The sequence below is a fragment of the Carassius auratus genome, chromosome 18 (genome assembly GCF_003368295.1).
Source record: "Carassius auratus strain Wakin chromosome 18, ASM336829v1, whole genome shotgun sequence".
NCBI classification, from domain to species: Eukaryota; Metazoa; Chordata; class Actinopteri; order Cypriniformes; family Cyprinidae; genus Carassius; species Carassius auratus.
The window spans coordinates 7247233-7264932 of record NC_039260.1 but is presented as its reverse complement, the minus strand read 5'-3'; the positions used below and the strand labels follow the sequence as shown (position 1 = coordinate 7264932).

Below are 17700 nucleotides of genomic sequence, written 5' to 3'. Positions count from 1 at the left end.
TCACCGGTCTGGTTTTGATGTTACACCTCACACCTTCACGTGTATCGCAAACTTCCGTTCATTTTTCACTTGGCTACGGCGTGTGTGATGGTTTCCTAAATTAATTGATATTTTTCGAATTTGCATTTGCCATCACAACTAATACGAAAAATGCTGCAGGAGGAGTTTGGGGGAATGACTCGCCAGCAGCTGGCTGCTCCCGTCGACACTGTGGAGGTGAGTGAACAGAGCCACGAGTGCAGTGTCATAATGCGCTAATAAAAATAGAAAACGTTAATATATTCGTTAGCTTGCCAGTTATTAAAGTCCCCTATCCCCTTCTGTACTGCAGGAAAAGTGGAAGCTGCTTCCAGCCTTTTTGAAGGTAAAATTAAACTATAGTAAACATATTTTTGTGTGTATTCGAACAACTGTGTGATGCAGACTTGGACTTGTCACACTAAAGGGATATTTAAGTGAACTGCAAAAAAGAACTTGTTTGATTATAAAAGAAAATAAAAATGTTGATGGATAAAATATTTTTTTAACAACATTTTGATGTTGAGTTGAAAAGTGATGTTCCTTTTATTTGTCAACTATCTATACATGCTCTTAACATCCAGCAAGAATTGGTTAATTGATATTACATATGCAGCCTCTAATGTCATATTCATGTCCTTATTTATATTTATTTATTTAGGTTAAAGGCTTAGTTAAGCAGCACATCGATTCCTTCAATTACTTCATCAATGTTGAGGTTTGTTGACTTATTTAAGGATGAGTTCTCTACTTTAGATTTTTTTTTTTTGTAAATGCAATACATTTATAATCAGCTGTGGTTTCTATGACATGAGATTATTGGATACTTTTATTTTGTACCACCATAACAATTTGATATTGACATGTCTACTAATCTCTCCAGATAAAAAAGATCATGAAGGCGAACGAGAAGATCACAAGTGATGCCGATCCAATGTGGTATCTGAAGTAAGGATATTGTTGAATTAGACGTATTTGTACATGTTTAATTTAGTATGTTAAGTTAGTGTTCTCTTTATATACGGCTATATCATTTCTGAATTTTTTACTGATGTTTTAAATTCAGTACTTAGATTCATTTTTACACTTCAGTCATATTAGCACTTATTTTTATTCAATTAGTTACCAGTTGGTCAAATTTTTTTACTAATCTTTTTTTAGTTTTATAGTTTGAGATATCTATAACACCACTGCATGTTACACCTCATCTGTCCCTAGATATCTCAATATATATGTCGGCATGCCTGATGTAGAAGAAAGCTTTAATGTAACCAGACCAGTGTCACCACATGAGGTAACATCTTTATCTGGCCTAAAGATTCTTCACGTTTAAAGCATAATTAAAAGTTTTTTAAGGAAAAAAAAAACGATCAAGACGTTAGTATTTGCTTTTGAAGATTATGCTTTTTAAAACACTAGTGTCGCCTGAGAGATATGACATATTCAGCCCCCATCACTGTGGACATAGAGTACACCCGAGGCAGCCAGAGAATTATTCGCAATGCTCTCCCAATCGGAAGGTAACTATGTTTGGACTAAAAGCTTTATGTATATATATATATATATATATAAGTAATACCTCTTAATATGTGTCTATTTTCCTAGCAATATTAAATGCACCTTTTTTTTTATAGGATGCCAATAATGCTGCGAAGCTCCAACTGTGTATTGACAGGAAAGACACAGATGGAGTTCTCGAAGCTTAATGAATGTCCTCTGGATCCAGGTAGATAATCATAGAACTCCTAAGGCTGTCTCTGTGATATTTGATTGTTTTTAAGCCATAGTTTGATGCAGATAATCCTATCTGAAGCTCATGTGTGGGAGCAGGTCATGGCGCACAAGCATGATACAGGATTTGTCTGCGTGCAGGTGGTTACTTCATTGTGAAAGGGCAAGAAAAGGTCATTCTCATTCAGGAACAGTTATCCAAGAACCGTATCATCGTGGAGCAAGATCGCAAAGGTGCTGTGGGAGCCTCGGTCACCAGGTGCTGGAATTTGCTCTTCTGTTTTTGAGTAATATTCATAAGCTTTATTTGAAATGCACATTTAAGATTTTATTTGTGTGCTCATATATCTGTCAATTATCTCTGATTTGTAGCTCTACTCATGAGAAAAAGAGCAGAACCAACATGATTGTGAAACAGGGCCGCTTTTACCTGAAGCACAACACCCTCTCTGAAGATGCACCGATTGCTATTATCTTTAAGGTGAGAATGTGGTTAGAAAAGATGATTTAGAGCATGATGGTTCTCAGGTTAAGTTGATGATACTATATACTAGTATATACTAACTACTTGCACTTATATAGCTGTGAGGCCACTTACTGTATCCAACCAGCAGATGGTGCACATTGACAAAGAATACAGTGCAACCGACTGAAAATAGTTAGACTAATTTAAAAGTATTGCTAAATTCTATTGTTTCAGTGCCGTTCAAAAAACGTGATGTGAATATTTAAAAAGAAAAATTTATTATTTTGTCAACGAGGGTGTGTTAAATTAATAAAAAATAACCGTAAAGACATTTATAATGTTTCTAAGATTTATTAGATATCTATTTCAAATAAATTCTGTTTGATCTATTCATCAAAGAAAAAAATGAATCACATTTGCAACAAAAATATTAAGCAGCACAACTTGACAATAATAGGAAATGTTTCTTGAGCAGCAACTCAGCATATTAGAATTATTTCTTAAGGGTCATGTGACTCTGTAGACTGGAGTAATGACTGCTGAGTTTAACAGGAATAAGTTACTCAAAAAATATATTTGTTTATACTGTAATGATATTTAACTACTACTGTTTATACTGTAATTGTGATAAATGCAGCCTTGGTGAGCATTTTAAGTTAATGAAATGGCTTTAGCTGTGACTGAAGGTGACACTTTGACCCATCAGCATCTGTTTATTATGTCAGAGAGAACTCACTGGAGATATTATACTCTGATATTTTACTTACCATGATATTCTAAACATCTATTGAAATGTGTCATTGATATGATACACTTGTCATATAAAATGACATTTTTTTTCCAAGGCCTTTTCTAAAGCATTTGATTATTGTATTTCCTCTTCCTTTCTATGCATTTGAATGATGTTACCGTGGTAAATATCACCTGACAGTTGAAACATTTAATTAGAGTTCCGATCTGAGAACCCGGTCGCACTATGACGGATGTTTTTCCTAATTCCTTCATCCCAGGCTCTCTCTGAACATTTGGATCTGATTGTTTAGGGACAGGGTGAGGAGTAAATTGGCCGTCGAGCATGTTTGTTTTGCACTTGTCCATCCACAGCACATTCCACCAGGATTTCCTTGCGACACAGCAGCTGTGCCAAACGGTGGAGACCTTTAAGCACTGTGATCCACCCAGTGCTGTTCCCACAGTCCCCTATTAGCATAAATAAATGTCATCGAGGCCATTGGCACTGTATTCAGCTTTGCATTAGACCAGGGTCATATATGATTGTTTTTTTGTTGTTGTTGTTGTTGAATGAAATTGCAGTCTCTTTGCTGTAAATAAACAAGTCTGAACTTTGTGTTTCTTATTTTACTTGAATATATACCTTATTCACTGTTAATCTCTTTCTCATCCATCAGGCCATGGGAGTGGAGAGCGATCAGGAGATAGTTCAGATGATTGGCACGGAGGAACATGTCATGGCTGCATTTGGTCCCAGTTTGGAAGAATGCCAGAAGGCCCAAATATTCACCCAAACTCAGGTACCTCTGACAAGATCTCTGCCATCATTGAAAAGAGTAGTTTGCATTGCTGGTAAATGCATAACACATGCAAAACCACACTGTAAAGCTAAATGTTATTAGATGTATTACCAGCATGCATATGATTGCATGACCACTGAATGATGCTGAAAACTTTAAAGCTTTCAAAAACCAGGTATCCTACTTTTGAGGTGTATAATCAAATTCTGAGGCATGGTTTGCTGAATCTGAGATGTATTATTCATTGTAAGTCTTGGCAATGGGTCAGCAAGGACCATATCTGCATCCTAGCAACCTGTGTCTGAGCTGATGTGAATGTCTGTTTACGTGGTCGTGACATTGTGTGGGCCTCATCAAAGTTCTGCTAATGAGCCCACATCTGTGCACCAATTGACCAGAGCAGACATCAATTACATGAGATGTGTTATTAGGACTGAGAATCGGTCAAGAGTTTGAAGCTAGATTGAAATGAAGGATTTATGAATACCAAGGGCAGCCTTGCTTATTGTATTTGAACATAACATTTGAATGTTTATTCACTAATGCTAAATTTCCTGTAATATGCATATTTCTTACCGTTTAAAAGTTTAGGGTCAGTAAGATTTTTTAGTTTTTCTTGAAATTATTATTATTATATATATATTTTTTTTTTCAGCAAGGATGCATTAAACCAATCAAAAGTGACCGTAAATACAATTATAATTTTAAATAAATGCTGTGCTTTTGAAAAGGATCATGAAAAAAGTATCGCAAAAAATATTGTCATGAAATATTAAACAACAACATTGAATTGTAAAATTAAATTATAATATATAATATAGACACACTACTGTTCAAAAGTTTGGGATCAGTAAGATTTTTAATTTTTTACTGAAGTTTATTTTGCTTATCAAGGCTGTATTTAATTGATCAAAAATAGAGAACATGAACATGTTATTGCAATTTAAAATAACAGTTTCTATTTTAATATACTTTTAAATATAATTTATTCCTGTGATACAAAGCTGTATTTTCAGCATCATTACTCCAGTCTTCAGTGGCACATGATCCTTCAGAAACCATTCTAATCATTCTGTTCTTTTTTACTTTTTCTTCACAAAATAATCCAGAAGAAAAAGCATGAGTATCAGCTTCCAAAAAAAAACAAAAAAACAAAAACAGTTTCAACACTGTTAATAAATAATCATATTAGAATGATTTCTGAAGGATCATGTGACACTGAAGACTGGAGTAATGATGCTGAAAATTCAGATGTCATCACAGAAATAAATAATATTTTAAAGTATATTAAAACAAAACAAAAACAATATTAGAAGTTGAAAAAATATCTCACAGTATTAGTTTTTTTTTCATGTATTTTTGATGAAATAAATACAGCCTTGATGAGCACAAGAGACTCCATTAAAAAACACGTGTGTATGCACGCTTGTATATTACAATTTTAGGTACTGTATACAACAATTCATAATAATTTGTAAATTATTTAAATGTTATTATTCTTTGTTTTTCTTAGTTATTCCGGTCTTAAAATTGAGCACTGGGATTGAGGATTTTAAGTAGCCTGTATGACACCAAAACAAAATTATTGCAATATTCATGGAGTTGTCACATTATATCAAAGCTGCTAATGCATTTCTCACAAGATGGAAATGTTTGAAAAAACAGTTTGGCATAACTTTTGAGTGGGACTTGTCAATCGCACATTATTCCATGGCTCAAAGTGGGTGGTCTAAAGGAGAAGCCTAGTCTGCATGACCTTTGACCTCTAGAGGAGAACAAGTTGCAGGCTCAGGTGTGTGTGTGTATATGCATGTGTCTGCAGAGAATGGAGGGGTCCAGTTCTCGGATACCCCTTTAGAGAGTCATTGAACCCTGCACCAGCTCGGTCACTCCAGATTAAACGCTTTGATTTGATGCCTTTAATCTTATTAATTGAGGCTCTAAAACATGCTTTTCATTCTTTAGAACTTAATTCTTCATAACATACTCATGCAAAACTGAAAAAGAGGAGTAACACCAGTGACAATATTAGAAAAAGAAAATTGTAAATGTTGAATCTTAATGAGTCGTCTGTGTGTACTTTGTTTCCTTTCAGGCACTTAGATACATTGGTAATAAAGTGAGGCGTCAGCGCATGTGGGGCGGCCCAAAGAAAACCAAGATGGAAGAAGCCAGAGAGCTGTTAGCCTCTACTATCCTCACACATGTACCTGTACGTCATTAAAAAATAATTTAGCCCATGCCTTCAGTCTTACTTTAATTGCTTTTATTCATGATATGCAGTTAAATCGGAGTATAAATAGTTTGTTGGACCCGTCATGTGTTTGTGTCTCCCAGGTTAAAGAGTTTAACTTTCGAGCTAAGTGTATCTACCTCGCTGTGATGGTGCGTAGAGTGATTCTCGCTCAAGGGGACAACAAAGTGGACGATCGTGATTACTATGGAAACAAACGTCTGGAGTTGGCTGGCCAGGTATCTGGTTCTTAGAGACTTGTCATAGCCCTTGCTTATTGCTCTTTTGTTGTTTTTGACTGCTTCCATTGTCCTCTTTGTAAGTTGCTTTGGATAAAAGCGTCTGCTAAATGTAAATTATATAACCTCTATAATCAGTCATTATTATGCAGAAATTATTAGCTTTCTTCAATACAACTACAGCAACACATGCATAAAGTGCTCAATTCTACAGCAGCCTTATACAGTTCCATTCCGAAGTTTAGGGTTAGTAAGATTTTTTTTTGTTAAAGGAATTGTATAAAACTTAGTTTTACACTTTCTGTGTGTCCTGAGAAAATTGTATCATGGTTTCCATAAAAATATTAAGACGCAGAACTGCTTTCAACATTGATAATAATAAAAAAGTTATTTTAAATTAGAATAATGTTTCCCACAGATTTCTGTTGTTACTAAAACTTTAATCAATCAAATGCAGCCTTGGTGAGCAAAAGAGCCTTCTTTCAAAAACCCCAAATGGTGATTTTTCTGCAACCCTGCTCTTCAAAATGTTGATGGGTTCAGAAATGGCATTTGGTTGGTTTATTGAGCTCTATTGTTCATATGAGAGAAGTAGGCTTGAATCTGGTCTGAAAAATATCTTGCACCTTTCATTTCTATCAGTAAAAATAAAAAAATGTGTTGCTCAGTGTCACGTCCTGCTCAAACCTCAGCTGCCTCTTTTGTGCCTAATGTTTCTAACTGCTCGGCTTCTACACAGATGAATGTAAGGCTCATGAAATATTCACTTTAGAAGAAAGTACAATGTGTAGCTCCACTTTCCGTCCAACCATCGCTCTCCTCCATCCATCTCTGTCTGTCTTTTCCATTCACACCCCCTCTAATTCTATTAAGAATGACTGACAGCCCCTCCAAGCTCAGGCCATTAATTATGATAATGCTAGTGTTTATTTATCTGTTTTTATCCAGCCATGTATTTGGGAGCTGAAATGAGCGTTAGTGCACATAATGCTTGTTAGTATCTCTTTTGAGATTGTCGCTCCCGAACGGCAGATTTCATATTACATCCTGGATGTGGGTGCCGTCTTGCTTGTGCGCACTGACATTTTTTGTGCTCTTGTCGAACACAACTGATCTCTTTTTCTCTCATTAGACACACTGTTGGCCTCTTATGAAACTGATCAGAAGCCAAAACCAGCAGATACAGGCTTGGCTAGCGCCCAATCCCTCACCTTCCCTTTTGTTTTCTACTCTGCTTGTCATTATAATACCTTCATTATTTTCCCAATGCTTTGTTTCATCCACACCCCCAATGCTTCATCCTTTCCCTTCATTCCCAGCCGGCCCGCTTTTGTTGCGGGCGAGATATGTGGCAGCAACGCCCGACTGCAGCCCAGCCAAACTCAGGGATTTCTCCTCTTTATTATAATTTAGCCCGACTATGACAAAAGAATAGCCGCCTTGACTGGAGCGATTGAGCTAATCCACCAGCCCGACTGTGATAATGTAATTACCGCTGTCTTAAGTTCTTTAATTTCCCCCCGCCTGCACCGAGGTGGGGTGTGTTTATGTGTGTATGCGCTTGCTTACGTTAGTGTGTGAACGATGCAGAGTTAGTGAGTGACAGAACCCTTTCAGCGGGGCTTTACATGCACATGCACTCTTTCCTACACCTCCTTTCTCCTCATTTACAATTCCCTGACATTCAACTAATTGGCCTGGTTGGGCTGCGGAAGCTTAATTTCATTATCAGTTTTTGGTGAGGATGTTTATTTTCGCGTATGCAAATGTGGAGCAGAAGGGGAGGGGCTTCTATTGAAGAATATCTGAGAATGAGAGGCCGGGTCAAATTTATCCGAGCATGGAAACACCTGTTTATTAAATCTGGGATAAGAAGATGGAGAGAGAGGGAGGGCTGAAGCCAGATAAAGTTAATAAAAACAAGTTATCTGGAAAAGACGACACTTGTGATTCAAAAGACTGGAAATGAAGTCATCCGTTGGCTGTCTTTTTTTTTTTTCTGTTTTCTGTTGATGTGATAATTTCTGTTGTTAATGCGAATATATGATGATGTGTTGTGTTTGCTAGGTAATGCACAAGTTTTGTTTTAGTTAGACTGAGTTTTGTACCAATTTTAGTGAATCACACTTTGTTTCTGTGTTCCTTAAGCTCCTGTCTCTGCTGTTTGAGGATCTGTTTAAGAAGTTCAACTCGGAGCTGAAAAAGATAGCTGACCAGATCATCCCCAAACAGAGAGCTGCTCAGTTTGATGTGGTGAAGCACATGAGACAGGACCAGATCACCAACGGCATGGTTAACGCCATCTCTACTGTGAGTCCAGACACTCAGCGGTCGATCTGTAACCGGTTCACAGGGGAAGTGGACCCTGGGATGCTTTTAAACAGTATTGCTGAAGTTTCCATGTTCGTTCCACTATCCACTTCACTGCAATGATAAATAAAATAAATAATTAATAATATATCATAATTTGAATGAAATCATATGTACATACACTTTATATTTGTCTGAAAAACATTGCATTAATATTTTACAGATCATGAAGCAGGTTTAGGCTAAACTTTTGTTTTTTAGTCTGAGTAATTCAATATTTGCAGCACAGTGTTATTTTTGTAGTATTTATAGACCGTTGTAGTTTATATTTTGAATTAGCTTTATTTTTATATTTTAATATCTTCATTTTTAGTAATTTTATAGTGTTTTATAATTCTTATTAGTTTTTTATATTTCTATACAGCTTTCATTTATTTTTGTTTTAGTAATTGAACATTTAGTCGCTATAGCAGAATTTAAATTTTTTTATTTTGTTGTTGTTGTTGTTAAGCTTAAGTTTTTCATTTTATATTCAGCTTTGTTTTAGTTACCGAAAATAATTTTTAAATAACAATTTAATTAAATTTTTTTCATTCATTCTAGATTTAGTCAAAAGACCGCTTGTAAATTGCTAAATGTAATTTTCTTTTTTTTTTTCTCCCTTAGGGGAACTGGTCCCTAAAGAGGTTTAAGATGGACAGGCAGGGTGTGACTCAGGTTCTCTCCCGCCTCTCCTTCATCTCAGCCCTGGGCATGATGACCAGGATCTCCTCTCAGTTTGAGAAAACCAGGAAGGTTAGCGGTCCTCGCTCCCTCCAGCCCTCCCAGTGGGGCATGTTGTGCCCCTCAGACACACCTGAAGGAGAGGTCAGTGTCCCTCATTTAGAGAACACCATCATCTTGTCTGCAGCATCAGTAGATGCTTAAGTGAATTTTTTAAGTATGGTTACACTACTTATTTCCATGCTAAGAAAGTGCACTCATTTATACCTTTTTTGTTCTTTTTTTTAATGTAAAAAAGGCAGTAGCCGCTTGAAAACCCATATTGGTTTACCACTGATTTATTGTGTTTATTAAAGTCATTTAGATTCTCACAGCTGCGTGATTGTGGTCTAGGCTTGTGGTCTGGTTAAAAATCTGGCTCTGATGACCCACATCACTACTGACATGGAGGACGGCCCAATCGTCAAGCTGGCCTTCAACCTGGGAGTGGAGGACGTCAACCTTCTGTGTGGAGAGGAGTTATCCTACCCCACTGTCTTCCTCGTCTTCCTCAACGGTATCTGCTCACACAGGCAGAACAAAAGCTAAACCACACATCCTTCCACCTTTTATTTTTCAAGCACACAGACGGGCTACAGGCATTTGAATAATATTCAAATTAACTTCTGCCGTTCCACGACTACAAAAGGGTGTGCCATTGATTACCTTTTAATGTCATGTCACAGAAAACTCACCCCACTAATTAATTCATGTATATGTTTTTCACAGCGCTGATAAGTTACAAATTACACAGGCTGCCACTGCGGCTAATTAATTAGCAAACACAGCAGGTGTCAATGCATAAATAAACACAATCCCTCCCAAATTAATCCACAAATATGCTCGCCTACAACAACATTGAGGCTGTGTATGCATCTGGGTGGCACCATAGTGGGCCTCTTATATTGCTCAAATAAGCCAAAACTTTTTCTTTGAAAGTGCATTAACACTGCTGACGCACATTTACATGTAAATCTTAATTAGTTTATGCATTGAGCATTTTTTTTCCTTTATTTTTTTGTGTCCCTGAAAATAACTAGGCTTCAGGAAATTGTTTTATATATATATATATATATATATATATATATATATATATATATATATATATATATATATATATATATATATATATATATATATATAATCTGTGTGTGTGTGTATATATATTATTATTTAAATAATCAGCCAAAATATTGTGTAAAGTGTCACTGTTCTTTGAAGTAATATTCAGTTGTCATTCAGCGTAACCGATAAAATGATGTAAAAATGGAACAACATACTCTGTCCTGTACTTATTAAAATATCTAAAAGAAAATATGATCAGAAAAAATATAAAAAATGTGTTCCTTTCTAGGTAACATTCTTGGAGTGATCAGAGAGCATCAGAAGTTGGTCTACACCTTCAGACTCATGCGCAGAGCAGGTTTTATCAACGAGTTTGTGTCCATTTCAACCAATCTGACCGACCGCTGCGTGTATATTTCTTCTGATGGGGGCCGTTTGTGCAGGTACTACAGAGTTGTTGTTTTTTTATATCACACATTTTAAATCCTTTTGGAATATAATCTCTTTTAAAACCAGCACTCAATGTTGTTAGTTGCTTTATATTGCGCAGACACATTTGAATTGCATTCTGTGTTCTCCTGCCAGACCCTACATCATTGTAAAGAATGGACAGCCAGCTGTGAAGAACAAACACATTGAGGAATTGTCTCAGGGCTACAGGTGCGTTTGAAGCCAATCAATATTTGACAATTACATTTGAATGGAGAGTTCAGAATGTAGATTTGAGACTGTCTTATGCATGTCTTTTCATTGTGTTCTTACCACCCGCTTTCCCCTCTAGAACCTTTGAGGACTTCCTTCATGAGAGTCTTGTGGAGTATTTGGATGTAAATGAAGAAAATGACTGTAACATTGCTTTATATGAGCATATGATCACCAAGTGAGTACTAATAATCCACATAATTCAGGCCCTTGATGTATTTGGACACTTAAACCATTGTCATTGCAAAAGAAAACGGATCTGAAAAGTTTTTAGTTAAAAAAAAGAAAAGAAAAAAGTATAGTATAAAAAGTAAATGTTACCTTGTGTCTTATTTTGTTATCTAATGTAGTGACTGCAGGGAAGCTTAATATGTCTGTACTATATTCATTATATCAACACTGCAGAATTGTGTGTATATATATATATATATATATATATATATATTAGTATTAAAATGTTTAATGTTGCTTGATTTAAATTTAGATGTATCTGTTGATTCTGGAAATTTAATTAGATGCATTCCCATATTTTTTCCAATATTTTGATTACCTTTATCGTTATCTATTGTTATCTTAAATATTTAAATAAAAATGCTAATCGTTTAATTATTAATGCTGTTAAATGTGAATTATCAAATACCAATATGAATCTGGGTTTTTCATATTGTACATTATAATGCTGTAATGCCTAAATTAACTTGTTTCGTTTCAAATTATTTTATTTTTATAGTTATATAATTATTTCTTTTTATTTAGAAAAAAAATAGTTTTATTAACAGCAATATCATGATGATAATTATTTGGTTATTATTAACACTTGCAAGAAAATTTTAATTTATATTTAGGAACATAGTTTTAAGAGTTTTCTTATCAGCTATAACTAATAATTATTAAACATAATTATTGATTTATTCTCAGTATTGGCCAAAAATAATATTGGTGCCTTTCTAACATTACGTTTGGACACCTTAATATCCAAACAGTTCAAATAATCTATAGAGCCATTATATATGGCAACCATTAAGACCCAAATGTAGATTTCTTATAAATAAACATGTGAATAACTTCTGAATGTACATGTTTGCTAGCAATGTGTGTTTTATTCAGGGACACGACCCATTTGGAGATTGAACCGTTCACACTGCTGGGGGTCTGCGCTGGTTTGATTCCTTACCCTCATCATAACCAGTCCCCCAGAAACACCTACCAGTGTGCTATGGGCAAGCAGGCTATGGGTAAGACTACTACAGTCTCCATCTCCAAACGTCCACTTCCAAACACACACTCTCATTCACTTTCACACTGGCATTCAAACCTTTGACACACACATCACATTCTGTATGTATGTGGACATCAAACATCGCCTGCTTGCGTAGTCCCTCTTTTGTTTGTGTGTGTGTGTGTGTGGAGACCTTTCCCTGCCAGTGTCTCTGAGTGTCATTAGGCATTCATTGTGTCCTGAGCTCAGTGTGCAGGGCAGGGTTAGTGTGCTCAGCTGCGCAAGAAGGAAAGAGAGCACACACACTCTGCTGCCCTGGTTACCAAAACTACTTAAACCTCTCCTGGCCACCACCCCCATTACAAAACCACTGAGACTGTGACTATATTTGGCCCAATATCCTATGCCTTGTCTTCATTTTTCTGGACGGACGGCCCCATACATGTGCAAATCCAGTTGTGTGTCCCCAGCCCTATTATAACACACTGTGTGCTTGTACCCTGCTTGTAGAGTAATAGCATCTGACAAATGTCAAGGCCTCAAGCGACGGTGGCTATTATACTTTTTACCTAAACACCCCCACAACACCCCCCCTGCTCCATCTCTGTCATGCTAAACCTCCACCCCAGAGACTTTAACACTGCCAACACCAGCCATCACATCAACACCCCTCAGACAGCCGGTTAAACGTGATCAGATGTGCATTAGCCTTTCATATTGTTTGAAAAGCATTGAACTGTGTTGCAGCAAGTTAAGAAAACCTTAGTGGTAATTGTAAAGGCCTTTCTGGCAACAAATGAAGTTCTGTATGTTCACATTTGATAATACAGTAGCTATCATGAAATAATACTTTTGCAATATTTATTAGTCTTGGATAATGTTAAATATATGTTAGTATTTGTGAAAATTGGCATTTTAAGCTGTACAAACATTAGTTAATGCACTAGTACATATATTAACAATAAACATTAAAAAATAGATATTAATAGCATTAGCAATAGCGTAACCATTTTAAAATATAGTTTGTTATTAGTTCATGGTAACACATTATTTGTTGTTAAAGGGATAGTTGTCAAAAAAAATTAAATGTTTAATGCAATGTCATTCATATCTGACTGACTCCTGCAAAATACAAAATATATAATAAATGACTGTTCATTTTTGAGTAAACATTTTTTTTTATTGATTCACCCAATGTTGTCAGCAGTGTTGTTAATGGTATAGTTCACCAAAAAAATGTTTATTCTTTTAGTAATTACTCACCCTCATGTCATTCCAAACTCGTAAGACCATCTTTCGTTTTCAAAACAGAAATTAAGATATTTTTGATGAAATCTGAGAACTTTCTGACCCTGCATAAACAGCAGCACACAGACACGTTCAAGGCCCAGAAAGGTAGTACGGACATCCTGAAATTAGTCCATGTGACATCAGTGGTTCAACCGTAGTTTTATGGGGTTTTCTTTTCCCTCGTGCATTTATGAGTGTACCATGATGCGTCGTGGTGCTTTCGTGAACGCGCATCAAAGACTGACATGGAAGAAAATAAATTTAATTTGTTGTTTTTCGTTGTGTACAAAAAGTACTCTCGTAGCTTCATAACATTACAAACTACTGATGTAATATGGAATATTTTAACAATGTACATACTACCATTCTGTCTATACAGGGTCATAAAGCTGTTGATTTTCATCAAAAATATCTTAATATGTTTTCCAAAGTATGTAATATGTAATCAACCAAAGTCTTACTGGTTTAGAAAAACATGAGGGTGAGTAATTAATGACAATTTAAATTTTTGTGTGAACTATCCCTTTAAACACTCATAATATATAATGATATTTATTAACCAAAAAAGTGGCAAAATGCCTAAAATAAATATTATATATAAAAAATATTAATTTATACACCAAGGCAGTATTTTTACTCTCTTGCATTGTTCAACCCTTTTAAGTGATGCCTCATTTCTCCACTGATTTTGATCAGGCACTATTGGCTATAACCAGAGGAACCGAATAGACACCCTGATGTACCTGCTAGCGTACCCACAGAGGCCTATGGTGAAGACGAAGACCATCGAGCTGATTGACTTTGAGAAGCTGCCCGCAGGCCAGAATGCCACTGTGGCTGTAATGAGCTACAGTGGCTATGATATAGAAGATGCCCTGGTGCTCAACAAGGCCTCTCTTGACAGAGGTAAGAGCTAAAAAACTAATGCTGAATGCTTTAGATAACATTCAGTTATCAGTTAGTAGCATTCTGAAGTGACTATTTTAGCTTTCCAAATGAAATTGAGAATGAAATCTGAAAAAATAATGTAGATTTTCATTTGTGATCACCTTTTTACATAGTCTTCTATTGTGCTTCTGTCTTGTATTAGGCTTTGGTAGATGTCTAGTGTATAAGAACGCTAAGTGCACCTTAAGGCGGTACACTAACCAGACCTTCGATAAAGTGATGGGTCCAATGTTGGATGCGGAAACACGCAAGCCCATTTGGAGACACAGCATCCTGGACGCTGATGGCATCTGCTCGCCTGGTAAGACTCCTGGAGAGAACCACATTTCAGCCGAATAATGTAGATTATATTGATTTAAGGTTATGTATTGATGTTTTATATGTCCCTCACAGGTGAGAAGGTTGAAAACAAGCAGGTGCTGGTGAATAAGTCAATGCCAACAATCACCCAAACGCCACTGGAGGGCAGTGCCCAGCCAGGCCAACCACAATACAGAGACGTGCCAGTCTCGTAAGAAACCATTTGTCTGATGAAATGAAATTAGAATTCCACTGTGCAATATTCCCTTTTTTTTTATTATAGATAACTAAGTTACTTTTTTTAAAGCCACACAAATATTCACTTTCTTCGTTCTGTACAAAGAAGTTGTTTTATTTGCCCAATAGCAACCAAAAAGCATACTTTTTTCATTCTGTAGATACAAAGTTGTTTTTTGTTTTGCCCAATAGCAATGAAAATCCCTACTTCGTTCTGTAGGTACAAAGTTATTGATTTTTTCCAAAAATAGCAATGAAAATCCCTACTTTTTCACTCTGTAGGTACAAAGGATCGACAGACTCCTACATTGAGAAGGTAATGATCTCCTCCAATGCGGAGGACGCCTTCTTGATCAAGATCCTGCTCCGGCAAACACGTAGACCAGAGATCGGAGACAAGTTCAGCAGTCGACATGGACAGAAAGGTACCATAACATCCTCCCTGCCTTTTCAATCTGGCATCTTTTCCTCTGCTATAGTACCAAATTCCAGCACCATGCCAAAATGAACACTAAATCCGTCTCATTAACAAGTGCGGAGAGATGTTACTAAACTTGATGTCCATTTTATTTCCAACGCCCAAGTTATTTCATCTCATCTGGCCCTCCCATTCTCTTCAACTTTTTTTTTTTTTTTTCGCTTCCCGTTTTTCAAATTAATTAGCTTTTTGTCCAATGCCAGACTATGCAAATTTATTAAACAGAGTCCTGGGAAAGTGTTTACAGCCCCCATTGTTTCTGAGCACCTCCACTGAGAGCGCTGGTCAGTATGATGTTTTAATCAGAGCGTTAACTGGCGCCATGCATAATACACTCATTTCATTAGCGGAGGTCGTCCACTGGCACTCATCACGGGACGTGACAGTGAGGAGGGGTCAGGGAGGGGTTAGTCGCAAACAGCACTAGATGTTATTTACTGCCCGGTTTAAAGGAGCTTTTGGTATTTAAAGAAGCAGGCAAGTGTCGGTAGACCAGGATAACACAGGGCAGCTAATTGTTGTTGTGAAGGATAGTGCCGTTCTCTTGAATGTCTTTTGTGCATTTAGAGGCGGGCTTTTATTGAACGGTCCCACTTGGAGAAGTTGAGCTGTTTTTCAGAGGTGCGTGACTGCGCTGCCAACCACACAATAACATTCAGCAGGAATTATTTTACGTTTCAATATTTCTTTGCAGTGTTTGTGGTTGGTTAATTAATGCATCACCTATATGCGCACTAAATGGGCACTTTAGGTGTTTTTTTTTTCTTCTTGGAAAATTCCTTTGAGAGAACTCTGTACTTCAAAGAATGAGATTTGGCTACCTTTGGGGCAAAAGAAAGCCCATTAAAGACGTCCCACCGTGGTTTGGAGCCATTGGCTTTCAGCAAGTTTCACGGGAGTTTTGTCTTGCTCATTTTAAACCCCTCCCTCGTCCTGCGCCCCCATTCTGACCAGCCTCTACCACCCTCATAAGATCCGGTCACCGGAGAACGATAGGTTAATTATTTACCGGTGACCCAGACACACACTGAAGCACGCACACACACACACACACACACTCTGATACTCGCACAGCTGTCTTGGCAGGGTCCATTGTGCGAGCCGCCACAGTGGGGCTGTATAGCTGGTGATGGAGGGCCCATGGACTCTTACTGCTGTCCTGCTTTTCTTTTCTGATTTCATGCCTCTTTTATCATTCACTCTCACACAAAACAAACAACACCGAGGATGTGTGCTATGGGAACCACTCTTGCTTACCTCTCTGCTTCTGTAGCACTCTTGCTCACTTTCTGTATTCTTGCAGCAGGAAATCCTTTTACCTGCTAGGTCTGCTACTAAACTGTTTTGATAATTGATTTATTGCCTAGATTTATTGGATTAACAATTATTTTCTTAACTTAAAATGTTATTTGACTATTTGTTCTGTATTCAAATATGCAAATTCAACTACCGTTGAAAAGTTTGTAAGATTAAATCAGCATGGATGCATTAAATTAATCAAAAGTGACCAGTGAAGAGATTTACCTGGTTCCAAATTTTTTTTATAAGGTTATTTAGAACTTTCTATTCATCACAGAATTCTGAAATAAATGTATCACGGTTTCCACAAAAAAGAAAAAAGCTGCACAATCGATCAAAAAGCTGATCATCATTGATTAATTGCAGCCTTGGTGAGCAAAAAATAAAAATAATCTCCAGACACTTGTACAGTAGTGTAAGTTTGGGTGACATAATCAGGTAAACTGTTGATATTGTTGTTTAACTAATCAGATTTTATTTTTTGTTAGTAGTGCAAAATTAAACATTCACTACTGTGAAGTGACCTCTATAATAGGCTTAAATTTAGTTTTCTACTTACATTGTCAATTTTTGCAGATTCTTTAGGTACTTATTTTGGTCTTACATTAAACATAACCAAAATATTGAGTTATCTAATAAAATGTGTAAAATTATATTATTAAATTTTTTTATAATGATCCTGATCCTAGTATATTTATAGTATAAAAAGCGGGTGTGTGTGTATGTATGTATGTATGTATGTGTGTGTGTGTGTGTGTGTGTGTGTGTGTGTGTATATATATATATATATATATATATATATATATATATATATATATATATATATACACACACACACACACACATATATATTTATATATATATATATATA

The 17700-nt window shown here is 36.3% G+C and overlaps 1 protein-coding gene across 1 annotated transcript in view; it reads left to right on the top strand.

Moving 5' to 3' along the window:
- The first annotated feature begins 150 nt into the window (after positions 1 to 150).
- Positions 151 to 17700, top strand: part of polr3b (polymerase (RNA) III (DNA directed) polypeptide B) — a 22664-nt gene continuing 5114 nt past the window's right edge. The window contains exons 1-23 of the mRNA XM_026287321.1: positions 151 to 216; positions 332 to 364; positions 680 to 736; positions 902 to 966; positions 1237 to 1312; positions 1438 to 1538; positions 1653 to 1744; positions 1891 to 2008; positions 2122 to 2230; positions 3625 to 3747; positions 5843 to 5959; positions 6085 to 6219; positions 8368 to 8529; positions 9196 to 9396; positions 9646 to 9808; positions 10646 to 10799; positions 10942 to 11016; positions 11138 to 11236; positions 12166 to 12293; positions 14264 to 14473; positions 14658 to 14816; positions 14909 to 15026; positions 15335 to 15477. Of these exons, the coding sequence (XP_026143106.1) occupies positions 151 to 216; positions 332 to 364; positions 680 to 736; positions 902 to 966; positions 1237 to 1312; positions 1438 to 1538; positions 1653 to 1744; positions 1891 to 2008; positions 2122 to 2230; positions 3625 to 3747; positions 5843 to 5959; positions 6085 to 6219; positions 8368 to 8529; positions 9196 to 9396; positions 9646 to 9808; positions 10646 to 10799; positions 10942 to 11016; positions 11138 to 11236; positions 12166 to 12293; positions 14264 to 14473; positions 14658 to 14816; positions 14909 to 15026; positions 15335 to 15477 (2704 nt within the window). The remainder of the gene's footprint in view (positions 217 to 331; positions 365 to 679; positions 737 to 901; positions 967 to 1236; positions 1313 to 1437; positions 1539 to 1652; positions 1745 to 1890; positions 2009 to 2121; positions 2231 to 3624; positions 3748 to 5842; positions 5960 to 6084; positions 6220 to 8367; positions 8530 to 9195; positions 9397 to 9645; positions 9809 to 10645; positions 10800 to 10941; positions 11017 to 11137; positions 11237 to 12165; positions 12294 to 14263; positions 14474 to 14657; positions 14817 to 14908; positions 15027 to 15334; positions 15478 to 17700) is intronic.